This window comes from Toxotes jaculatrix, chromosome 14, assembly GCF_017976425.1.
Source record: "Toxotes jaculatrix isolate fToxJac2 chromosome 14, fToxJac2.pri, whole genome shotgun sequence".
NCBI classification, from domain to species: domain Eukaryota; kingdom Metazoa; phylum Chordata; class Actinopteri; family Toxotidae; genus Toxotes; species Toxotes jaculatrix.
In genome coordinates this window covers 21,796,956-21,821,008 of record NC_054407.1, presented here as the reverse complement: position 1 = coordinate 21,821,008, position 24,053 = coordinate 21,796,956, and the positions used below count along the sequence as shown (strand labels likewise).

At 40.4% G+C, this 24,053-nt stretch overlaps 1 protein-coding gene across 1 annotated transcript in view; it reads left to right on the top strand.

Moving 5' to 3' along the window:
• Positions 1 to 22,272, top strand: part of atp1a2a (ATPase Na+/K+ transporting subunit alpha 2a) — a 30,760-nt gene extending 8,488 nt beyond the window's left edge. Inside the window, exons 8-24 of the mRNA XM_041055145.1 lie at positions 242 to 510; positions 2,349 to 2,547; positions 3,599 to 3,708; positions 6,252 to 6,386; positions 8,088 to 8,167; positions 9,062 to 9,171; positions 10,402 to 10,577; positions 11,975 to 12,111; positions 12,609 to 12,759; positions 13,596 to 13,764; positions 14,738 to 14,892; positions 17,129 to 17,252; positions 18,926 to 19,071; positions 19,164 to 19,294; positions 19,450 to 19,551; positions 19,794 to 19,885; positions 22,034 to 22,272. Of these exons, the coding sequence (XP_040911079.1) occupies positions 242 to 510; positions 2,349 to 2,547; positions 3,599 to 3,708; positions 6,252 to 6,386; positions 8,088 to 8,167; positions 9,062 to 9,171; positions 10,402 to 10,577; positions 11,975 to 12,111; positions 12,609 to 12,759; positions 13,596 to 13,764; positions 14,738 to 14,892; positions 17,129 to 17,252; positions 18,926 to 19,071; positions 19,164 to 19,294; positions 19,450 to 19,551; positions 19,794 to 19,885; positions 22,034 to 22,062 (2,315 nt within the window). The 3' untranslated portion in view covers positions 22,063 to 22,272. The remainder of the gene's footprint in view (positions 1 to 241; positions 511 to 2,348; positions 2,548 to 3,598; positions 3,709 to 6,251; positions 6,387 to 8,087; positions 8,168 to 9,061; positions 9,172 to 10,401; positions 10,578 to 11,974; positions 12,112 to 12,608; positions 12,760 to 13,595; positions 13,765 to 14,737; positions 14,893 to 17,128; positions 17,253 to 18,925; positions 19,072 to 19,163; positions 19,295 to 19,449; positions 19,552 to 19,793; positions 19,886 to 22,033) is intronic.
• The last annotated feature ends 1,781 nt before the right edge of the window (positions 22,273 to 24,053 follow it).

Sequence of the window (24,053 nt, the reverse complement as noted above, 5' to 3'; positions counted from 1 at the left end):
CGGATCACGCTGTCGAGAATCAAACCTTTGACCTTCTGGTTTGATCACTTTGAAAAACAGATTAGCTACATTTTTTAAAAATCTGCTGAATTACACCCCCCTGACAAAAAAAAGTACGGGCTATCTGTTGGAGGTGATGGATCCTCTGAATATTCACACTGTTGTTTTGTTCTGAAAACATTTTATATGCCTTTTCAAACAGTATGTTGAACCAATGTTTTTGTCAACCCCTCCCTCTCAGGTACGGCCCACGGCATTGTGATAGCCACCGGTGACCGAACAGTGATGGGGCGCATCGCCACCCTTGCGTCTGAGCTGGAGGTCCGCCGGACGCCCATCAACATCGAGATCGAACACTTCATCCACATCATCACAGGCGTGGCCGTCTTCCTGGGCGTGAGCTTCTTCATCCTATCGCTCATCCTGGGCTACACCTGGCTCGAGGCTGTCATCTTCCTCATCGGCATCATCGTGGCAAACGTGCCCGAGGGTCTGCTGGCTACTGTCACTGTGAGTAGTGTGTGTGGGTGGTTTTTCCCTTTTTTTTTAATTTTTTTTTAAAGCGATGCTTTCTGTTTGAAGCTTGTACTGATTTTCACCAAACAATATCAGGGTTTTTTTTTTTCTTTTTAAATAGAGCCGACAGCTTAAAACATTAAAACATTTTAAACTGTGTCTGTGGTTGTTTAAATGCCTGTACACCCTCTTGTGGATTTTGCTGCAGGAAAACAATGTGCACTTCAGTTTACAACAAACACGTTCCCCTTGTAGCAAGGACAGGTCATACAATGCTTCTGGGAATAGAAAGTGAACGGAGCCATGGAGGAAAGGTCATAAACTGGCTGCTCTACACAAACAAAGGTTAAATAGTGTTTGTGTTGCAAATGCAAAAGGTAATTTTATTTATTTTTATTTTCATAATTTTCTTTTTTTTCTAATTAGTTTTTTGCTTTGATAGTTAATTTTTTCAAAGCAAACAAATACAAGCCATAGAAATGAGTTGATCGGTGGATTCATGGGTGGACTATAGTGTGGAGTAAGGTTTGATTTGTTTTTGTGTAAAATTAGTAGCTGGAGAACCTTTGCTTGTATTTATACAGTATGCAGTAGCATGTGCATTGAGTATAGACCTTTTTGACCGTAGTCATTAAACTACTGTTTAATGAGGAGTGACTAATAACGTTATTAACGGTTGCATTTAAAGCTGCATTGGTAGATTTTTGGCCATTTGGGGCTAAAGGCCCTTTTTGTTGGTCTCCACCAACTCCTGAGGCTCTTCAGCTGCTAGACATTTGACTTTCTTCACCAGCTTGTCGCTAACTTTTCCATCCGTGTGCTGTTTGGAGCTGTGCAGGCGGCACACAGTACGCTGCTGGAAAGGGATTTCGTGGGGCCTGAAAACCAAAATATTGAACTAAAAGAGGCTTAAAAACTCTGTAGAACTCAGGGGGATTGCAGAGGTAGGAGCTGATTCTTCATGGATTTTTCATCTTGAGAAGCTGCCTTCACATTACACATTGCCATTTGATTCATTAATAAAGATATTTATTAGTGTGGCTGTGAGCGTGCCAGCTCCTGAACCCTGATATTTTGCCTGCTGGCTTATTGTCGTGTCTTACTGGCACACCTGAATGGAACAAAGCCACCATCAATGTTATTAGTTACACCTTCGCTGATTCAACCTCAGTGAACATTAGCTGTAGCTCTAATGACGCTACAGAACACAGCAAAGCAGGTGATTTATTACTGGATGTTGAAGTTGATCAAATGCTGGAGGTGCATCTAACTTTTTCTGCAACAATAAACCAAGTGTGAGCTGAGGTGGATGCCAGCTGGCATTTCAAATGCCATCAGTCGACATTTCACTGGTCACAGAAAATAAATTAACTTCCAGTGACTGGTTTCTTTAGTTGCTCTTGCCTTAAACACACCACAAGTTGTGTGTGTGTGGAAATGTTTGTGCGTGCTGCATTTTGTTGCAATGTGAGTAATGTGGTCATCTTGAATTAATGTATGTTGAAGTGTCTCTTACAACATATGGAACGTGTCTATGCCGCATATTTTCTTGTCCCTGTGCACCTGCTGTTAACCAGCCAACCAAATACACACATATACACACACATGCACACACACCATCGCACACATTCACTGTAAGACACCTGTATCACGCATGGTTTCACATGCACAAACACTTGAACGCACCAGTGCGTACACATGCTCTCTTCCCTCGTTGACTAACAATCATCCATCTTCTCCTCATCCTCCCTGCCTCCCTCCCTCCCTGCCTCCTTCACTCCCCCCTACCCCCACCTCTTTCTCCTGCTTCTCACCTCTTGCTGTCCTCCCAGGTGTGCCTAACTCTCACTGCCAAGCGAATGGCCAAGAAGAATTGTCTGGTGAAGAACCTGGAGGCCGTAGAGACTCTCGGCTCCACCTCCACCATCTGCTCTGACAAGACGGGCACGCTGACCCAGAACCGCATGACCGTGGCCCACATGTGGTTCGACAACCAGATCCACGAGGCGGACACCACTGAGGACCAGACTGGTAAGACCGAGAGAGAGAGGGGGAGATGAAAAGAAAGGGAGTAGTGGGGAAAGGGTGGAAGAAGAGAGCTTGTTGGAGGAGAGATGGAGAAACTGAGAGATAATAAGGGGTGACAGAGAATGTGTGGGAATACAGAGGGGGGGGTGTAACCACCTGCCGAAATTCATCTGTCCAATGTTCACGCCGCCAACCGACATTGCTGTTCGTGCTACTGCTTGGATTAACTGAGCAGCGGTATGCAGTGAGCAGCACAACCCTCAGCTACAAACGTGTCTTTTCCCAGAGTTCCTCAGCATGACTGCCGCTGTGGAACCAATCGGATTCCTGTCTCCTACTAAACGGCAACAAATCGAGCCAAATTTCAAAGAAGCTTTTAGCAATAACCAAAAGGTTTGGAAGAAAAAAGCAGGTGTTCTGTGCATACCAATGAGTATTGAGTCAGACAATTGTGCAATCGTACAATGAATAGCCAGCAGTGCTGACAAAAGCCATACAGCTGAAATAGTGCAAGTGTTGAACAAAAACACAGTGTATTCATTTTTCAGGAGCACAGGCTACTGTGTTTTTGCAGCCTGTGCAGGTTTCTGAGCCTTTTGCTCCTCACTTTGTCAAATTCAACAGCTCCAGCCACAGTTTGTCACGGTGCACTGTATGTTGCATGACACTTATCATATTCTGTTTTCACAACAACAGCGACAGTGACCACTCTAGAGAGTCCGGGCTAAAATGCAAAATGAATGCAGGGGCCAGCAGCAGAGTGAAGGCCATTTTCTGTTTGCATCAGTTGGGAGGGATGCATCTTTGAAGTTTTTATTTTTTATTTTTCAGACATTCTACTTAAAAATGAATGCCATTTTCCAGACTGGGGAATTGAAAAATCACTTTTGTCAAGGAAAAAGTGATTGCTCAACTTAACTGACCCCTATTCTGTTATTTAGCTACAATATCCAGTGTTACTCTGTGAACTGAGAGTTAAGTCAGTCACATAAATACTGCATGAGTCTTTTAAAAAAAAGAAAGTCTAACACAGCCTCCTTTGCTATTCTCTTAGGTTCAGGTTTTGACAAGAGCTCTGCTACTTGGACTGCTCTGTCTCGCGTGGCCGGCCTGTGCAACAGAGCTGATTTCAAAGCCGGACAGGAGCACCTTCCTCTCCAGATGGTATGAACCTCCACCACACACTGACACTACAACAGCATCCACTGATACTTCCATCTCACGAATTAGCTCCTCGCTCTAATGCAGTGGGGTATAATAGGTTCAGTTTAATCCAAGGACAGTATGAGCACGCCTTTTCAGATGTGGATCAAATAATGCATGCACATTATTCATAAGACATGATTTTGCCTTCATGGCATGCCAGTAGGGTGAAGTTAACAACATCAGGGAAGTGCCAGGTGAACTTTTACTCAAACAAAAAAATAGGCAGTGGTGGAAGAAATATTCAGATCCTTCACTGTCTGTAAGTGAGGAAGCAGTATAATAATGTAAAAATATTCAGTTACAAGTAAAATATATAACCAAAATTGTACTTAAAGGATAAAGTTGGATCTTTATATTTTTGTTGGTACATCCATGACAAGACCGAAAGCCAAAAATCTGTTTGTACTCCAAATATGTCGAAACCAAATATGCTGTCCAAAACCAATTAAAGACATTTAAAAATACACCTGGGTGACATATTCCTTCACTGCATTAGTGCATTTAGAGTAGCATACTTTTCTAAAGGTTAAACTCATCAGCGGTTTTAGTCTCTTTAGAGGTTTGTTTATAATATTAAATGGACTAAAAAAAAACATCAGTCTTATCCCTTAAGTTTAAGTACAGCAAAATATAGTAGAAGTACTGTTTAAAGTAGCATGACATGGAAATACTCAAGTAAGTACAGAACACAAGTAGATGTACTTTGTATTCTCTTCTGTTGCCAGCTTATCCTAACCCACATTGCGCCCACAGGGAAAAAAACAACCCGTAAAAATAATTTGTCAATACCACTTGACACAGGTGCTTTACACACATACTGGCTCACATGCTTAACCTCCCTCTCACACATCAACGCAGACACACTGAGGATAATCCAATGCACCCCTGGAAATAACTCCCCCACACCGACACACAAACACACACACACACACTGCTGGGTAGGTGAGTCAATAATATCCCAGTCTCCTACCAACCGCTATCCTCCAACCTGTGCTCCATTGACCTGAAGAAATTCTCTGTGTGGCTCTCAGCGACAGGGATTACAGCTTCTTGACTCTGGTGGGAGCAGACCCTGCCACCGCTGCCTCTCTGCCCAGACTTCCTCCCTGCATTAAGTAACAGCCGAGTCTCTTGACAGCACTCAAACACAGCAGTCAAGGCCCAGGCTCCACTACCATTACAAGAACAAGTCCCCATCTGCACTCGGAAAAACAGAGAAATGGAATTTCCTTGATCTATTTATTCATTCATGAAAAGGCACAAACAAGGACAAATCTTGCAGAGAGCGTGTCCTTGTTTAGCGGCTGTTCATGAATGAATAAACAGGAACAAAGAGAAGGTTCTTGGTGTAGTTTGGCTCCCGTTGGTATATTGGGCGTCAGGTCAATCAGTTTAGTTTGGATTTTAATAAATTGGCTCCAAGAACAGGATGAATTGCAGTGATCATCATGGAATTTTTTTTGTCGAGGGAATTTTTCCCTAAATGATTAAAACACCACACAAATAACTTTGTCACACAACTTGAAGCCGACAAACCTGCAAAAACCAGAAAAACAAATATCGAGCAACGTGCATCCAAACACGGGATAATCAGATTGTGAGCCCTTAAAATCCAGCCTCCATACCAGCTGTACGTAACAATATGTCACCTATAGCTGATATGTGCACAGCGTACATGTGCAAATAGTGTAAACATGGACCTTTTCTGAATGTTAAAATATATAAATGACATTTACACACACTGAGAGAATTGCAGCATACTCATACTGGCAGTGATCAAATCTTTTTCCTCCAAAAAATGATCCAGTGTCAGTATAAGACTTCACATCACTCTGAAGACTGTACATGAAGACTGTACATCACTCTAAAGAGAAACGGACCATTCAGAACAAATCATGAAGTTTTAATGTCGTGAAGCATTACTTTAATTGTTGGCTACAACCTTTGCAACCAGTTTGTTGATTGATTATTGCCAATGGGCAATGTCTTCCTCCAACAATAGTTATTTCCAACATGATGTGAACTCTTAGTATCCAGGGACTTGTGCATCCATATCCTTAAGAAAAGCCTTAAAAAAAAAAACCTTACAAACAGCATACATGGCCAAATAATCAGATATATGATTTCCAGAAATGAAGCTGTTTTAATCAAATTATACTTCACCCCCCCCCCCCCCCCCCCCCCAAACTGAAGAAACAAACTACGTTTTGTACTTTCATTACTTTTACATTAAATTGTTACATAACTTTAAAAACAATGTTTTGGCCAAATTTTAAGCGTCGGCGATGCAGATGATTCTCGGCTACCTGCATCAATAATGAGAACTGTAATGGAAGCAAAGAAAGTTCTCTCCGGCACCGCTTTAATCAGTTAGGTAACACATAATCTGAAAGCTTCTCTCCGCTGCAGTGCAATGAACACAGGCAGTGAGACACATACTCATTTCTTAATATGCGTGTGTGAATGACTGCGCTAATGTGTGTGTGTCTGTATTTCCCCAGAGGGAGACAGCGGGGGACGCATCAGAGTCAGCTCTGCTGAAATGCATCGAGATGTGCTGTGGGAGTGTTTGTGACATGAGACGCAGAAACCCCAAAGTGGCAGAGATCCCCTTTAACTCCACCAACAAGTACCAGGTAGTGCATGGGTCTAATGTCATGTCACAGCTCTGTGCTGGAACGGCTGCTGAGTCCACAGTGAAATCCTAAACACATTTACAGATGTTTACAGACTCAATTCAATCTTTTACAGTTACTTTTTTTTTTTTTTTTTTACGTTTAACTTAATTTGGTATTTATAGTATTTATTTATTTTGGACAGCTCTGTTAGTGCTCTTTAAACAGGCAGTATCATGATGTTTTAAAAGATGGATTTTCACGCTTTGAGTGAGTCATGCATATTCATTTTTAACCTTTTTGCATCCGGGGAAGACAGCCTGAACATTCATGCTCTTTTACAACAACACCCTGCTTTACATTCATATGGCTGCACGCATTCATATTTGGAAGCTGCCCAACAAGCCACAACCAGAGGCCACACAGAAACCGCCGCCGTGTTAAAGCTCTGTGCAGTGTGTCTTATCTATGATAGGAAGACACCGTACATGTGGATTACAAACTGGTTTCTTTTTGGCTGCTTGGAAGACGCTCTGTTGCCACCTTGTTGCCTGCTTTTATGTTTTATTATGATAGAGCTGGCTCTGGAGATAACCTACTTTTTGATGCACTGGATGCAAATACTATGAAAGGCCTTAAGTTAAAAATTTTTAAAATCTATATGTGATAAGTATGTGGCACATTAGTAGCTACCTAGACAAAATTAAAAGAGTTTGCTACTGGAGTCTGTTACATTACTGACAATATAAGACATTAAGCAAACATATTTTGCCTGGTTATGATCTGGTTCTGGTTTTGCCTGGTTTGATCAGGAAACATGGAATGGTTAAACTTTTGTGATTAATCCTCTTGATAATAAACAATAGATCAGAGCAGGCACTTCTGAAGGGTCTTAAGTAATGCTGCATGCGTTGTTACATCCTGTAGGAGATAACAACAGCACCGGCAAAAAAAAAAAAAAATTAAAAGTTAATATTGAACCATAAAAAAGTCATCACATCGAGCTTTGACGTTTTGCTGAAGGGCACTGCTACAATTAAGGATGGGGGAGGGCTTTTGCTTCACTTTCCACACCCAGTCTTTTGAACCAGGATCTGAATAACATGGCAGTGATGTTGAAGCAAACAAAGGATTTCCTGCTTGCATTTCGTGCACCTGTTCCTTGACTTAAAATAGGACCGTCTGTGTTGAGGGGGAGAAAAAAAAAAAAGCAATTTTGCTCTGGTTTTCTGAGATTAGATATGCTGTGACTCAGATACAAATTACCTGGGGGAGTGTGTGTATGTGTACTTGTGTCTGTGTGTGTGTGTGAGTGTTTTTGTGGGGGAAGGGCAATGCAAGGTGTAACACCACAGAAATACATGTGAGAGTATGAATGAATGCTCCTTCAACACAGGGAATACATATGACTTACAGTGTGCACTCTGTCAAGTCAGTTTCAATAAGGCTTTTATTTTATACCACTTGGAAAGATATGACAGCAGCGCCCCCCCCCCCAAAAAAAAAAAAAAACATTGCTGCCATGAACATGAAATTCATTGTTGAGTCTTACAGGAATGTGTCTGTCTTGAACCTTTTTCTAACTAAAACAGAATCATTTCAGACAAGAAACACCCAACAATAAACTACATGTTGCATCTTAAATGCAGCTGCACACATTCTGGACTGCATCCTGTCACGTTACGTCCTCACCGGTCTGTCTGTCCTCCTCCCCCCTCTTAGCTCTCTGTCCATGAAGTGGAGGACAATCCCTCTGGTCATATTCTGGTCATGAAGGGAGCACCAGAGAGAATCTTGGACAGGTTGGTTAATCAATAATGGATCGATTACATGTCTCACAACAAATGCTGCACAACATTTTTGACTTGTTTTTCGTTTATCTTTTCCGTCTGTTACAGAGATAAAGTGAAAGAAACCACTAAAGCACTTAAAGGCTGGTGATATTCTACACGTTTGTTTCTTATTGTCAGTAAATCCCAGGAAAAGACTAAAACCAACAATGAATTGATCCTACTAACAAGTACTGTCCACACAGTATATCTGAACCCTGACAGACTTATTGGTCTGTGCCATGGAGATCCACTGTTGTCTGAAAACTATTAAAAACTCATCAGTGAATCACTCCATTGCACTGGGTGACATGTTGCCTCATCACCATGAACATGGCCACTGTAATTTATTTAGACTCAGTCCCACATACACCATCCTATCACTGTAAATATTCGCCAGAGCACCAAATGTGAAGTCATCAAAAACAGCCCCCAACACATGAACTATTTACTCCTGTTAGAGTAATATTTTCTAAAAAAAAAAAATGACAGCGCCCAGCTGTTTTGGAAAATGCTTTACTCTTTTTAAAAAACAAAGAATCCTGGATGTCAGAACACGTTGGGAGACAGAATTGCTTTGTTAGGTTTGATCTTTTTCATGGGATTTGTCTAAAAGAAGAAAAAATGTAGAAAATCTACCAGCTGTATTTTTATTTTTTTTAAATCAGGACAGTTCTGTGTATTAAAAATGGTATTTGGGGTGAAGTGGGGGTCTCCAGTGACCCATGTTGTGTTTTTATCTCTACCTCTGATTTATTTTTAGGTTTAGTTTGTTCTTGTTGTTTCACAGCAGCAGCAACACAATTTTACAGATGCTATTATTATCATAAGCAGTAGTAACAGGTATTATTGATGAACATTTTACAGGTGCAGTACCATTATGATCTGTGGCCAGGAGCTGCCACTTGATGAAAACTGGAGAGATGCTTTCCAGAATGCCTACTTGGAGCTGGGAGGACTGGGAGAGAGAGTGCTCGGTATGCTTGGGGGCATCAGCTGTTATCCGTTTGTTTGGGTGTATAGGTGGTGGAGAGCTGCAGGTGGACACAGCACTGACCTTTTTATAATCTCCTTGGTGAGCAGGGTAGTTTAGCCAAACGTCCCCATAGAAGTGTGGAATGCTTTTATTGTGACCATGTATCCACACTTTGGTTCTGAAACCGTGACCAGAATTTGCAAAAGACCGACACGGAGTCATATCTGAAATTACCGCTGTTACAAAAAATGTTCGAGATGCCAGTTTTCTGCGGTGTGAGTTTAGAATGTAATGTTGTATGGATTATCAGCTGGTAATAGGCTGGTAATTTATATCAGGTCAAACTCTGCACTTAACTCAAATAAATTTGTACACGAACTAACATTTTCCCTTGTGAAATGCCATAGACACATTCTGGGTAAAAAATCATTACCTGAAGTTCAAGTTTCAGTATCTCTAAAGTATTCAGTATCCAGACTCTGTAAATGTCATCATTTTGACAAGGGAAAAAGTTACCTGGCATCGTTTTTAAAAGAGCCATAGGTAATAATTATGTGCTATCATCATTTTGTTAGAGTAGGTGTCACTTCTTCAAACAGTGAAAAGTGGAATTGGGCCATTTTTGGAGTGAAGCTACTGAAATCATGTAAATTATTAAATATCAGTTATGCCTTGGGTGATGGTGATGGTCGAGTGTCGAATGACAAAGAAAGGTTCGACCACTTCTAGACTGGAGCCTGGTTTTTCATCCGAAGCATTTTATTTTGCTTTGCTGTATAGGGATTCAGCAGATACATATTTTAAAGGGCTGTAGATCATGAATTAATGAAAGCACCTGGTTCGATTTGTATTTCAGACCAGCAAACCTCCAAAATCTACATCTAAAATTAAAAATGATTTGTATGCATGCTGTAAGGTAAAGGTTCACTGCAGCCAGAGGACAGAGTATTTTCTGAAGGTGACTTCTTTTTTTTTTTTTTTTTTGTAGTAGTAGTTTTACTTTAAATAGCAACAGCTAAAGACGTGAGAACATCTTTAATGTATATTGGATGTTTTGGGGTTGAAACATCCTCAGGGTCATAAAAAATTTGTCTTCTTTTTTTAACTTGTAGATCAATTTCAGTTGATGTCAAAGCAACAAAAGTTTTTTTTTTGTTTTTTGTTTTGGTGCTGTTTGTATTGAGATATCATATTGAGAACTATCATCTCACCGATCCCTCCTACTTTGCAGGCTTCTGCCACTTGAACCTGCCTTCGTCCCAGTTCCCCCGAGGATTCACCTTCGACTGTGACGACATGAACTTTCCCACCGAGCAGCTCTGCTTCCTGGGTCTCATCTCCATGATTGATCCGCCGCGTGCCGCTGTGCCTGACGCAGTGGGTAAATGCCGCTCTGCTGGTATCAAGGTAATTGGTTCCACAGATTCAACTTTCATTGTAGTTCCTGAAAAGCCTTTCCAAGGGCTTAATTTATCAGGCTTTTTAGAGAAGGGATTTGCATGTCAAATGTCTTTTCAAATCACAAAATCTAGTCCAAATGACAAGCAGTCACTCCAAGGGGCCCTTGATAATCGATGGATAAATGAAGCTGTATTGCTCAGAGGAAGCTGCTGATAACATATTCAGTGCATACACTGTAAAAGGAAAGCTAGACAAAGGTGAATTTTTTAGATGTTTATTCTGAGGTTGTATATGTTGCTGTTTTAAACATTAGGACTAAGTTTAATTGTCACATAGAAAATTTCTGGGCTCTGGAATTACAAAATTTTAAGAAGCAACTGATAAAGAAAAAACTCATTCTATTCCAATATAAGCTTTATTAAAGTTCCCTTTTGTAAAATGTAGATTCAGTAGCTTTATTACAATTTTTCATTGTATGTTAATGAACTGCACATACAACCTGTTTTCTGAGGAGCAGATGTTTTGTCAGAAAGGAAATAAGCCGACCTGCGGCAACGTTAAACAACTTCCAGCAGGGATAGAAATGGAGTCTTATGGTGGACTGTAGGTGTCTGTCTGTATGTTATACACATGTGTTCTTCAAATCCAAACCAAAACCCAAAGATACTGCTTTAACTGTGAAGGTTTATTACTTTATTACCAGCTCTGGCCACAGAAATAGAAAAAGTTATGTTCCTTAGTCTCCCAGACATGGCCAGATTTTGTCTGCTGTGTGATTTTGATGAAATTGAAAATAAAATCCATTATACAGTATGTTCTTTTGTCACTTATGTGATGAAATGAGAATTGAATTTTTTTTTTAGTAAAGTCTGCTTCTGACAGTCTCCTTGTATTTGGATTATTACAATAAATTGGACAATATATGTCAGGAGTTCTCCTCTGGGACACGCAGCGGCTTGCAAGTCACACTGAAACTAGTATAACTTTGTGGAGGGAAAATGAAAATGTGCTGCCTGAAACCAGTCATATGACTCACTGTTAAGCTCTTGTTGCAGTTGTACTGGGGCGCTGTTAAATGAGACTGGGAAAACATTTCAATAAGTTCTGCAAGCCAGCCTGTCCACTGCAATGGTTGAAGGCAAATGCGGTGCTCATTTTCAGTTTCAAGCCCAATATTTTTCCTGTGAGACCAAATGTTTATGTCTGGAGATGCTCCGCTAACCCCTGATAGCACCATTCTTTTCCAGTGTAACTACACAACACATTTGGATGACTTATCGACCTTAAAAGCCCATACTGCACTGTTGCTCAAGCATGCTGTGACACATGACACACGGGTGAGATACAGCTGGGTTTAACATGATAATGTGATGTGATTTATGTGACCTTCCGTCTGCGGTCAGGTGATCATGGTAACCGGGGACCACCCAATCACAGCCAAGGCCATCGCTAAAGGTGTGGGCATCATCTCTGAGGGCAATGAGACAGTTGAAGACATCGCTGAGAGGCTGAACATCCCTCTGAGCCAAGTTAACCCCAGGTGTGTGTGTGTGTGTGTGTGTCTGTGTGTGTCTGTGTGTGTGTGTCAGGTTTAGGCTGTGCGCTCAAGCGTCTAAGACTTTTTGTGTGACTGTGAGTGTGTGGGCAATGACGTGTCTACTGGATGTGTATTCATGCAAGGTTGTGTGTGAGCACCCCCCCTATTTTCAGTCTTTATGCTAAGCTAAGCTATGCAGCTGCTGGCTCCAGCTTCATTTTGAACCGACAGACATGTGGGTGATATCCTGCTCTCTGCTAAAAAGCAAGTGAGCGTATTTCCTAAAATGTCAAACTATTCCTTTAAGACTTCAGTTCAGGAAAAAGGGTATGTTTGCTGCATGATGGTGTGTGTGTGAGTGTGTGTGTGAAAAGAAGAAAACAGAAAGACAAACTTAAGGAGAAAACAAGAAAATGTCAATGCCCCCCTTTGCATAATTGTCCCTGGTGTTTCTGACTCCTCACTGTGTTTGTGTGTGTGTTTATTTGTGTATTTCCCAGGGATGCCAAGGCTTGTGTGGTGCACGGCTCGGACCTAAAGGACATGAGCTCTGAGTACTTGGACGACCTGCTGAGGAACCACACTGAGATAGTGTTTGCTCGCACCTCTCCTCAGCAGAAGCTCATCATTGTGGAGGGCTGCCAGAGACAGGTCAATGGACAGGAGTGTGTGTGTGTGTGTGTGTGTGTGTGTGAATGTGCGTATGTGTTTGGGCCTTTTTGATTGTGTGCAGCTGAATAGCTTTGTGTGTGTTTAAATGGCTGAAGGTAAGCATGTGTGTGTTTGTGATAAAGTCTGGGTGAATGCTTCAGTGTTTCTGTTTATGTCCAGGCGTGGAGGTATGGTTGAATACGAGTGTGTGTATGTGAGAGCGAGTGTTTGTGTGTCCCTGCCATTTAAAGCTGAATACACTTTTCTCTGTGTGTGTGTGTGTGTGTCTGTGTGTGAGCTTGTGTGAGCGTATTTGAGCTATTTGTTGGTTGCAGGTGGTTGAATGGATGAATACAGGGTTTTGTGCATGTGTGTGTGCATTAATGTGTGTGTGTAGGCTATGGAGGCCCATTTGTATATGGCTAAATACAAGTGTGTATCTGTAAAGTATATGATAGGAACTATATATTAAACTCATATAGTAAAGCCAATATATATACCCACACACACACACATACACGTATATGTGTGTACCTCAATGTATGTGCTCAGCTTTTGTGTGTGAAATGTCGAAAACAGGTGTGTGTATGCACTTGCACACGTCCCCATATATTGAGGTCATGCAACAATTCACCCTGACTCTCTCACTCCTTGTGACTGAATGATTACAACTCAATTCCATTTTTCATTTAATCTCCCCAGAGCTGCTTTGAAAAGACATTATTAAGACAGAAGGGGAGGGGGAAAGAGAGGGAAGTGGAGAGGGAAAAGCTTAAATCACGGTACTTATCTTTCTTTTCTTGACACTTTATATTCACTGGTCCTTGTGGGTGCAGGGGGCGATCGTGGCTGTGACGGGCGACGGTGTGAACGATTCCCCAGCCTTGAAGAAAGCCGACATCGGCGTTGCCATGGGGATCGCCGGCTCTGATGTGTCCAAGCAGGCGGCTGACATGATCCTGCTGGACGACAACTTTGCCTCCATCGTCACCGGAGTGGAGGAGGGTAAGTGTGAGGGAATGAGGGAAAGACAGGGTGACAGAATGGAAGAATGAAACAAGGAAATAATGAGGAGAGAGGGAGACAGATAGAGAGAAAAGGAGGAAGGCAGAAAAACAAAGGGACAGAAGATTTAAAAACTTTAAAACAAAAATGAAAAAATCTGCCTGCAAGCTCTGGAGATTATTTTTGAACATAAACCTTAAACTTGAAAATGTCATACAAATGTGATGTTGTGGCTGATTTCACACAGTATTTAACAGAGCTTGGACTTGGACTAGAGTCTGACTTCAGCCACAAAAATTAGGACATCACCAAATTCAGTCTTCACTTAACGTGGGACTTGACTTCCTAAAGATTAGAACTGTCTTGAGAGATGAAGGGGAAAACATTCAAGTGTCAAGTTTTGAACTGGTAAAAAACCAGGACGATAATAAAGAAATAAGAGAACACCAAGCAGGACTTTCACATATGTATCATTTATATTTATGCATAGAAAGGAACTGCTCTCAGCTATGTAAGAAAAAAACTGCCACATGATTTTAATGGTCAGCATTCAGAGACATGATAGACTTTTTTACCTATAATTTACTTATTAACCCTATGAATTGACATGACTTTGCCCCCAAGGACTTGACTTGAGAGTTGCCACAAGGGACTGGAATTTAATCTAAAGTAAGGCTGGTTAATATGGAGGAGAAAAAAGGCATTAATATTATGGATGTGCTGACAAAGCAGGGATAGCCAATTATTTTTTTATTTCAGTAAGTAAGTCTACATGTATAATAATGGTCTCAAGTTCACTTGAACTGAATGAAGCCTGTAACATCAGACAATATTGAAACTATGCCACAGTGCTATGTAACCAAAGTGCTATCCAATGTCTTCTCACGTGTGTCAGTATTAATAACGTAGCAACATAAACGTATCTCCCAGCTCTGCTTCGAAGTGTTCTTTCTTGTGTTTTTAATCTCTGTAGGTCGTCTCATCTTTGACAACTTGAAGAAGTCCATTGCGTACACGCTGACCAGCAACATCCCAGAGATCTCTCCCTTCCTCCTCTTCATCATCGCCAGTGTTCCTCTTCCTCTGGGAACAGTGACCATCCTCTGCATCGACCTTGGCACTGACATGGTGAGCCGTGGGGAAAAGTGACGCTTTATTCCTTTAATTAGTCCCTCATTTTCTTTGTGGACACGCTAACAATAGTTTTCCCTCCATTATCTCAATCAATACTTTTGACTAAGGTTCTGAAAAATGACCACTTAATAGACTTAAAGACTGCTGGCAAGCCTTCTCTGTTTCTCTAAGCTCATAATGCACTAATTGCTTTACATATCTCGCTTTTCTTCTGGTCTTGCTTTCCTGTGTTTGCATTTGAAAAATTAGAGCTTTTTATGCAACTTTCACCATCTCTATACAACACTGTGCACATTCCATTTGCTGGAATTTCACAGGAAGTCACAAAAACTAAGGATAGTGTTTTAGATTTGTCTTTATTTATCGGATTATACTGTAGAGCCTTTTCAGTGTGCAAAGCTAATTGTTGGCAAATTTTAATGATTCTTCTCAATGAAAGAATGGTAATTATTAGTATGTTGCTACAGACAAGCTAAAGGTGGCATTAAGGAAATCTGGTGCTAATACTGGTGTCAAATATAAGTGCCTGGAGGTAAAAAGAATAAAATGTTTGGTTTAATTTGTTCTTTCTGTCGGTGGGAGAAATTTGCTTTTGGCTCACTGCCGACCTCCATTTGTTGAAACAGAACAAAGACTGGGTGACGCTCACACACAGATTTACATTTCACAGCTCTGCCATTTCCAGATGCCAGTCTCTCCATTGTATTTCCAGCGGCAACAAAAAGAGTTGCTGGCATGCTGCTTGCCTGAGGGGCGTAATCCATCATTACAAAAGAAAGGAAGCACACGATGAATATATTCAAAAGGACTTGTTCACTTGTGTTCATTACTTTAACTTCAATTTTTCCTGCTCTCAGCCACCAGACATTAGTGCGTAGCTGAAACTGGTCCTTATACATCCCAGTGAGTCATACAGCAAAAGTTTTACAAGTAATGAGGTACATGTATAATAATGGTCTCATATTCAGCTACCAAGAAACATTTTAGGTCTCCACAGGTTAAAGATAAAGAGGAACAGCTTGCTCAAATTGTTAATAAAAATATTTCCACTTATTTTACACAGGTGGCATAAAAAAAAAACTTCTTTGGTTTTCTCGCAGCAGGACAGATTTGTTCAATATTTACTTAACTGTCACAGATCATAGGAATAGTGCATTCTTCATTGGCTGGATTCCTCTTTAAAGATGTGGTGATTGAAGTTTAAAGGCACCTAATTTGTGCACCTATTTTGCATATAAAAACCGTTCCCTTCAAAGTAACATGTCTGCATGTATCTAATAACCACTGGTGGAGAGAACAGCTGGATGTCTGCTTTGAAGAGCAGGACCCTAAAATGAAAATATTGAAATATTCAAAAAAGTACCTGAAAAGTGTTTATAATACACAAGCAAAATTACAAATTTCCCATGTCTGCTGGTGAGGTTGTTAACAGCTTGTTAACAGCTTAGTTCAACTCCAGGCTACAGGCTTGAGGGCTCTGCTGAGATTTAGCAGTGACAAGCAGCACTTGGAGTCTGCTATGATTATTTTTAGTAAGCACTGCCATGTGGAGATGGCTGCAAAAGATGTTTATCAAAGCAGGATGTGGCACAGTTAAGAATGCTTCAAGACTGAAATTTGGATATTGCACACAATCACACACACACACTTTAAGGAGTGTAACACAAATCAATGCCAGGCATAGTCATATCCTTTTCCCTCTGCTTGTCTTTCTCAACTGCTGTGGGTCAGGGGAGTGTAACTCCAAAACAAACCGGATTTGTAGACCACAGAGCATGTGTTCAGTTTCACACAGTGCCAAGTCTTCACCTCAAATCCCACCGAAGTCTCAAAGATTTCCTGCCCTAAGTCACACATATTGCTCCGTTGCTTACCTGGTAAAACCAGCCAATATAAGATCTTTATTACAGGGACCTTTCTACCCTCCCATTTTATGAGTGTCTTGAAATTCACTATCAGTCTCTCTCTTCTCTTGTCTCCTCTCCTCGGCTCTCTCTCCATCACTGTCATTGCTTCTTTTTTTCCCTCTCCTTGCCCTTTTTCGGTCTTTTCTCCTTCCACACGGTGATTGAATGCTGAATTATATTAATAGTGCTACGTCTAGTCTACTCCGTGTCTGGCACTGTCATCGTGCCTTTGTACTGATGCCACAAAGACAAATTCCTTCACATTTATCGTTCAGGGTGCATAAAATGAGCTGATTCTCTTCTGTCCTCCCCATTTCTCCCAGGTTCCAGCTATCTCATTGGCCTATGAGACAGCGGAGAGCGACATCATGAAACGCCAACCAAGGGACCCCAAATCAGACAAGCTGGTCAATGAGCGTCTCATCAGCATGGCCTACGGACAAATAGGTTTGTCCTCTTATGTCTCATAACCTCTCTGTACTACAGCTCTCAAACCTAAATCACTGTGACAGGCCTCTTGTAGTGAAGTTATGGTGATAATAAACATCACCGGCATGAAAACATTAAATATTGACATTTATCAGAAATTCTGGCATTTCTTACTGCCTTAGTAAATATTTAGGTACCTGCAGTTAAGGAAAATAGATCTAGAGGTGAGCAGCAGTCAGGAGAGAGTCCCACAATTTTCATCTAATTGTCGTGACATTTACAGCAAATTGAGAGCGGAGAGTGCAACTATTTTCTGCTTAATCTTGGTCATGTTTCACTGGTTGGAGCTTCACTTGAATGCAGGCTTTTTATCTCTGGTTTTATATGTTTTGGGAATAGTGAAGAATCAAAGGCTGGCCCAATTTCATAGGCTGTTAAATGGGTCAAAATATGACAGGAATTCATTGGATGACATGCAATTTAAAACTGAACACGTTCAAAACACTGGGACTAGCTTTTGCAGGTCACATCAAATCACATTTACAAACCACTGTTCTGACGTTACAGCTTGAAGTCCTGAAGCTTCTACAGTGAACACTTAACTTCTCTGATCCAGAGTGACACACAATGAATGTGACAGTAGGGGGGAAGTAGAAGCACCAGCATCCGCAAAACAGATGCAGCCAGTTTTTTATTTTTTATTTTTTTCCCCCTCTGGCATAGTGGTGTTAAAATCTATCAACATAAACACTGACCCGGTGTAAGGTTTCAGTTTAACAAGATGATTAATAGGCATTGTCTCAGTCCTTGATCGGTATTTGTAGAGGTTTGGTATATGAGAGCTAAGCTCTAAAATAAGATGTCTATCATATTGAAAACGTTACGCCCACTCTGACAAAACGAATTTGCCAACATGAAATTAAAACTCACTATCGGCTATTATTGCTGTCCACAGCTGTCTGGAACCATTTACTTACAAAATAGCAGCATTGTGGAGGGCAGAGGGAGGAAGATATAATCACCTGCACTATTTCATTTATTTACACATTAAGTGACAAAAAAAACAGAGCACTGAGGTTGAACATCTGGAGCTGCTACAGACTCAAAATGTGCACTTATGAGGGATACAAGTCAGTTTATTTATTATATTTTGGTACAATACCTAAAATACATAAATGAGTAATACAGAAATAATGGGCCACTGGGTTCATTCATGCTGCTGACTGTCAAAATATCTGACAACAGACACCTACTACCTATAAATCCTGTTATATCCTGCCACTTTTTTTTATAAAAACATGGCCCCTATTGCTACAAAAATCTAATCCAGTGGTGCAAGGTTAACTCAGTTGTCTTGTGTCGACGCATCCAATGGCTAAACACACTTTATGTTAACAGTAATTGATACTAAAATCTCAGAATTTGTTTGACAGTGGTTGAAATAGCACTGAGATTAGCATCTTGAAAACAACCCCACAAATAAAACTGGTAACACTTTTTTTCATGGGTCTGTAGTTTGAAATATGAAAATAGAGACTGTGTTTAATTGATACATCTTGAAATTATTAGGAAATTCCAGAGAAGTAAAACAAAGTATTACTGTGAAATCTAATATTATGTTTAGAAAACAAAGACTCCACATGTTTTGCTATTGATACCTTATTCCCTGACCTGCACTTTCCTTAAAACAGGTATGATCCAGGCTCTGGCCGGTTTTTTCACCTACTTTGTGATTTTGGCTGAGAATGGCTTCCTCCCAAGAACCCTGGTGGGCATTCGTATCAACTGGGACGACAACAATGTCAACGACCTGGAGGATACCTATGGCCAGCAATGGGTGAGGAATGGGGATAAAAGCAAACCAACACACACACTTTCAATATTTCCACACTGATGCAGGAATAAATACTGTGTGTGTCAACTTGGCAGACCTACGAGCAGAGGAAGATCATTGAATTCACCTGCCACACCGCCTTCTTCAGCAGCATCGTGGTTGTCCAGTGGGCCGACCTTATCATCTGCAAAACCAGGAGGAACTCCCTCTTTCAACAGGGCATGAAGTAAGTGAGGGAGGAAGGAAGGTCAGGGTGTAGTAGAAGATGGATAGAAGGACACAGGGAGGCAGGAAAGACGAGTGTATTTCTCTAATTAGTCTGAACCCTAATTGTTTCAACATTGTTCTGTCTCTGATTTGTTCTTATTTTCTGTTCAACAGGAACAGGATCCTGATCTTCGGCTTGTTTGTTGAGACTGCTCTAGCTGCCTTCCTCTCCTACTGCCCTGGAATGGACATTGCCTTGCGCATGTACCCCCTGAAGTACGCTCTGCACATACATATATCCACCGAACAGAAAAATAACCTCTTAAAGACCTAGCAGGCTGCCATTAGCCTGTCACTCTCGACTTGAAATGAAGTCTGTGATCTTCTTAAACACCATGCTGTTATCTTTAATATTCAAAACTGACTGCAATGAATTTAACAATTGCACCCTGCCTGTGACTCACTGCTACTCTGCCTGTCCCTGTGCTGTGATCCTCTCTTTTTTTTCTTCCTCTCAGGATCATGTGGTGGTTCTGTGCCTTCCCATACAGTCTTCTCATCTTCATTTATGATGAGGTCCGTAAATTAATTCTGAGGAGGTGCCCCGGAGGTAAGCTGATATTAAACAGAAAGCAAGATTGCAAGGTTTCAACGTTATTTGTCTTGTTAATAAGCTAGAAAAAAAAAAACATCCCAGGTGATGATACAGTGGTTGAAATCCCCATCTAAGGAATCACGTGTGCCATTTTCTATCAAGACCTTTACTCCCATCCTCTGTACCCGTCTCAGTCTTCCTACTGTCCTTTAAAAATATAGATCCTAAAAGAGTAGACAGTCCGCTACTTTAAGGACACACTGATTGACAAACTTACCACAGCTCTGCTTGGCTGATCTGACCCGAAAGATCCCAGCAAGTATCTGACAGATGGTGACGTGCGGGAGAAGATCAAGTTCAATATCATTCCAAAAGAGCAGAAAAGATTTTTCATGAAAACAGCTTTGAACTCAGATCAAAAAGGAATGTACAGGTACCAATTTTACAAAACAATGCTGGTAGCAATTATGGATGATTATTGATGACAAAGGATTTAAGCTTTAATTTTGGTGTTACTTTTCGAAACAGAGATTTTCATCATTGGTCCCAGCTGTCATATTGAAATCTCTTTCATTTTTCTTTTTGGGATAAAGCCCATGATGCAATTTTTGCACCTCACACTGTTTATCTGCCAGGTTCTAAGGTTGTCTTTGACATTTGTATATAAAATACAAAGCATTATTAATCACCATTATTAATCCTACATTTAACCATAAATGATGCTTGAGGTCTGACCCATAGCACTGCGCTGAAATCTATCAAGCATCCAGCAGAACGCAAGCCAATCAATGCTGAACAATTTCCCAGCTTTCAAAGCTGCAGCCTCTGCAACACTTGACTGAGTTTGTCTTCCAGGTTTGATTTCTGACAAAATAGCATGTAAATGCACTGCTGTCTGGCAGTTTGCTTGAGAATTCTTTTAAATAAACGGAGCATAAAAACACACATAATAAACAAGAAAACATCCAATGGTGAAAGAAATTAAATGAGACTGATAAAGACATTTGAGACATTTTAACCTGTCTTTTTCCTCCGGTATAGTTCTCATGCAAGTTCCATACATAAGGGAAGTGGCAAGAGTAATCTTAACTACAGAACAATATCTAAGATGCCTTGCCTGGCAAAGGTCCATGAATCTCTAGTTAATGATCAATTGAAGGCATTTATGTCCAGGGCTTCCATCTTGAGCCTGTTTCAGTCTTGTTTATACTATTTCTGCTACTATTTCTGTTGGTGTTGGATAAGGCTGGGTGGTCATCTCTTCAAGAAAGACATGATACCCCCTGATTTCTTGTTATCTATAAAGCCCTCATTGGAAATTTATCATATTACCTGTCAGAATTCCTTTGTTGCTCAGATGGGCTCTGTCAGACCCACTCAACTGACCGGCTCCTGCTTCATGTTCCACGAGCCTGGTCTTAACTTGGAAAAACCACTGTCAATTTTAGTGCACCTGATTCATGGAACAGATTACAGAACCTCCTCAAAAACTATTCACTCATACCTTTTGCACATTTTAGAAACTTTATCTCAAACTTTCCTTCCTCTATTTCTTTTACATAACTGTATCTTATTTTACATTTTAAATTATTTTAATCTATTTAGTGAAGACTTATATAACTATATTTTATTTTAAATATCTTAATGTAGCTGTCTTCTCTAATTTGCAGATTTTAATGAGTTTTATTAATGGTGATATGGACTTTTCTTTTTTAGTTCATCTCCTTGTTAGTTTCGTTTCCTTTGTTTATGTAACATGACTCAAAATCATTGTAAATGAGGGTCGATTCTCTCAAGTATGAATAAAGGATGATGGCAATGATGATGATATGCCCCAAGGATCATACACATGATATGGACACACTAGAGTGGCTCAAAAGCTGTTCACTGCCACGGCGTTTCAGCTGATGAGGGGCAAGACATGGGGAGACAAATACAATTTATCGTGACAGTTAATCATTTCTGTTAATCTGTGTGTCACGGGCTGCTGGTCAGAGTCTTAGAGTTATAAGGGGATTCATTTGGAAATGTTCAGAGACAAAGGCAACGAGATGAATACAAATATAGCGATACAAAAGGATATGATGAAAACTGCTCGCCTGTCACTTTGGTCTCTGACACTTTCTCTCTCCCTCTTATTCTGTTTCTGTCTCTCTCTTCCAGGTTGGGTGGAGCAGGAGACATATTATTAACATTCAGAAAATGTCAGTTTGAATTGTGTGTCTGCGAGAGAGAGAGTGTGTGTGTGTGTGTGTGTGTTGATTATGTGTATGTGTGTTTTTGAGGGTAGAACTCTGTGTGTGTGTGTGTGTGTGTGAGTGTGTGAGTGTGTGTGTGTGAGTTGTAATATTGCATGGATCAGTTCACAAATCTGATTATCATAAAAAATACTGCAGAAAATACGCTTTTGATTGTGCTTTGAGTTTTTCTTTTTCTTTTTTCTTTCTTCCTTTCTTTTCTTTTTTTTTTTTGTTTTGTCAGAAAACATTTCCAGCGGAACAATAGTAATGTACACCTTTGTGCCTTACATAAACTGTTACCAAAGTGATGTATCGTGGCCTGTTTGGTTACAAAGGAATACCAAATATCGTTCATCATGTGAAATGTACCAAATAAAATGTATTCCAGAATATCACTGACCACTGGTTTAGTTACCATTTTGCTCAGTATTATTCCTTATTGCTTTTGAATTATTTGAATGTTAGACCTAAAACTGGTAGAAGATGAAAATAGAAGACATATATATCAGTATCAGCATGCCGTTGAGTGAGTTACAAGAAAGTGTAGTACCAAAAAGCCAAAGATATGACAGGTAATTTACAAACCATGTTGGTGTTTGTTCAGTGGAGAGCACTCACAAGTTTAATTTTCAAATGTAAAGTGTCCTGCTTAATATACTGTGAATCTTGGCTATTTCTTGGAATTCTTTTACACCCTTGTGAAAACTATCAGATTTTTAAACTAAAATGTCAATATTGGTATCAGACTTCTGTCAGGTTCTACTAATGCTCACATTTTCCTGAACTGATCATCCATTATTCATGCCCTCTTGTCTTCTATTCACTGGACACTCATTACTTTACTGTCAAAATAATCATGGAAAAAAACTGACAGGCAGCAAAGTTTTTTCCACCCAAGCTACTCAGCTCTGGAATCAGCTCTTTGTGGGAGCTACTTGTTCAGAAATCTTTAAATCTAAAGTCAAAGGCTATGTGAAACCTATTCTGAAAATTAATTAGTAATGTGTTTCAACTCCCGTGACCAAACCAAGCCTTGGCTGCTTAGAGTCCATTGTGGTGTCTCCCTTTACTTTATGGAACTTTAATACAGGGAAAGGCCTTTGGGAACCCAGAGTAGGGCTGCTTCTGGGCATCATTAACCTTACTACCATTTTGTTGTCTGAATGAGTGTGTATGTAGATTTTTCATTGTGTGTGTGTATGGCTGTCTCGTCTTTCAGTATTTTAAAATTCCTGTTCTGTTCATTTTTTCTAGCTGAAAATGAACATGGGTGCTGCTGCATGTTTCTCTTTGTCTTCCTATCTCAGTTACATGTTAACTATTTTATTACTGAGTGGAGTTTTACATGACACTAAACATGAGGGGCCTGTTTTTAAATGGAGCCCCCCCCCCCCCCCCCCTCCCCATCTAAAGATTTTCTTGTGAGTTTTCCATCGTCTTCTCTGGGGAATCTCTAGGTTTTGTGATACAGCTGCAAAAGTTTAGATTTGGTGAGTCGTTTTTTTCCAGTTTGTGGTTTTTCTCACTTTGCCTTATCCTTGTGCGTTGTTTCCTTGCAATGGATTTTTTTTCTGTGTTGCATTGCTTCATCTGTGATACCTATGTAGTGTTGGTTTCTGTTGTTTATTGATTTATTTAATTAGTCCATGTGCTCAGCCTTCATGGACATGGAAAAACACCCCCCCCCCCACACACACACACATAAACATAATGTTGTAAAACAGAACGTTTTACAAACAAACAACTTTGTCTATAAATTAACTTGCAAATAACAATATTTTTCATTATTGAACTGATGAATCATTTAGTCTATGGCATGTAAACAGTCAGTAAAAGAACCAAAACCTAATGATTCCCATTGGACAAGCAAAAGTCCTGAAGAATATCCTCACAGCTGAGATGCTGGAACCAGTGAGTACTTGGCATGTTAGCTTGGAAAACAA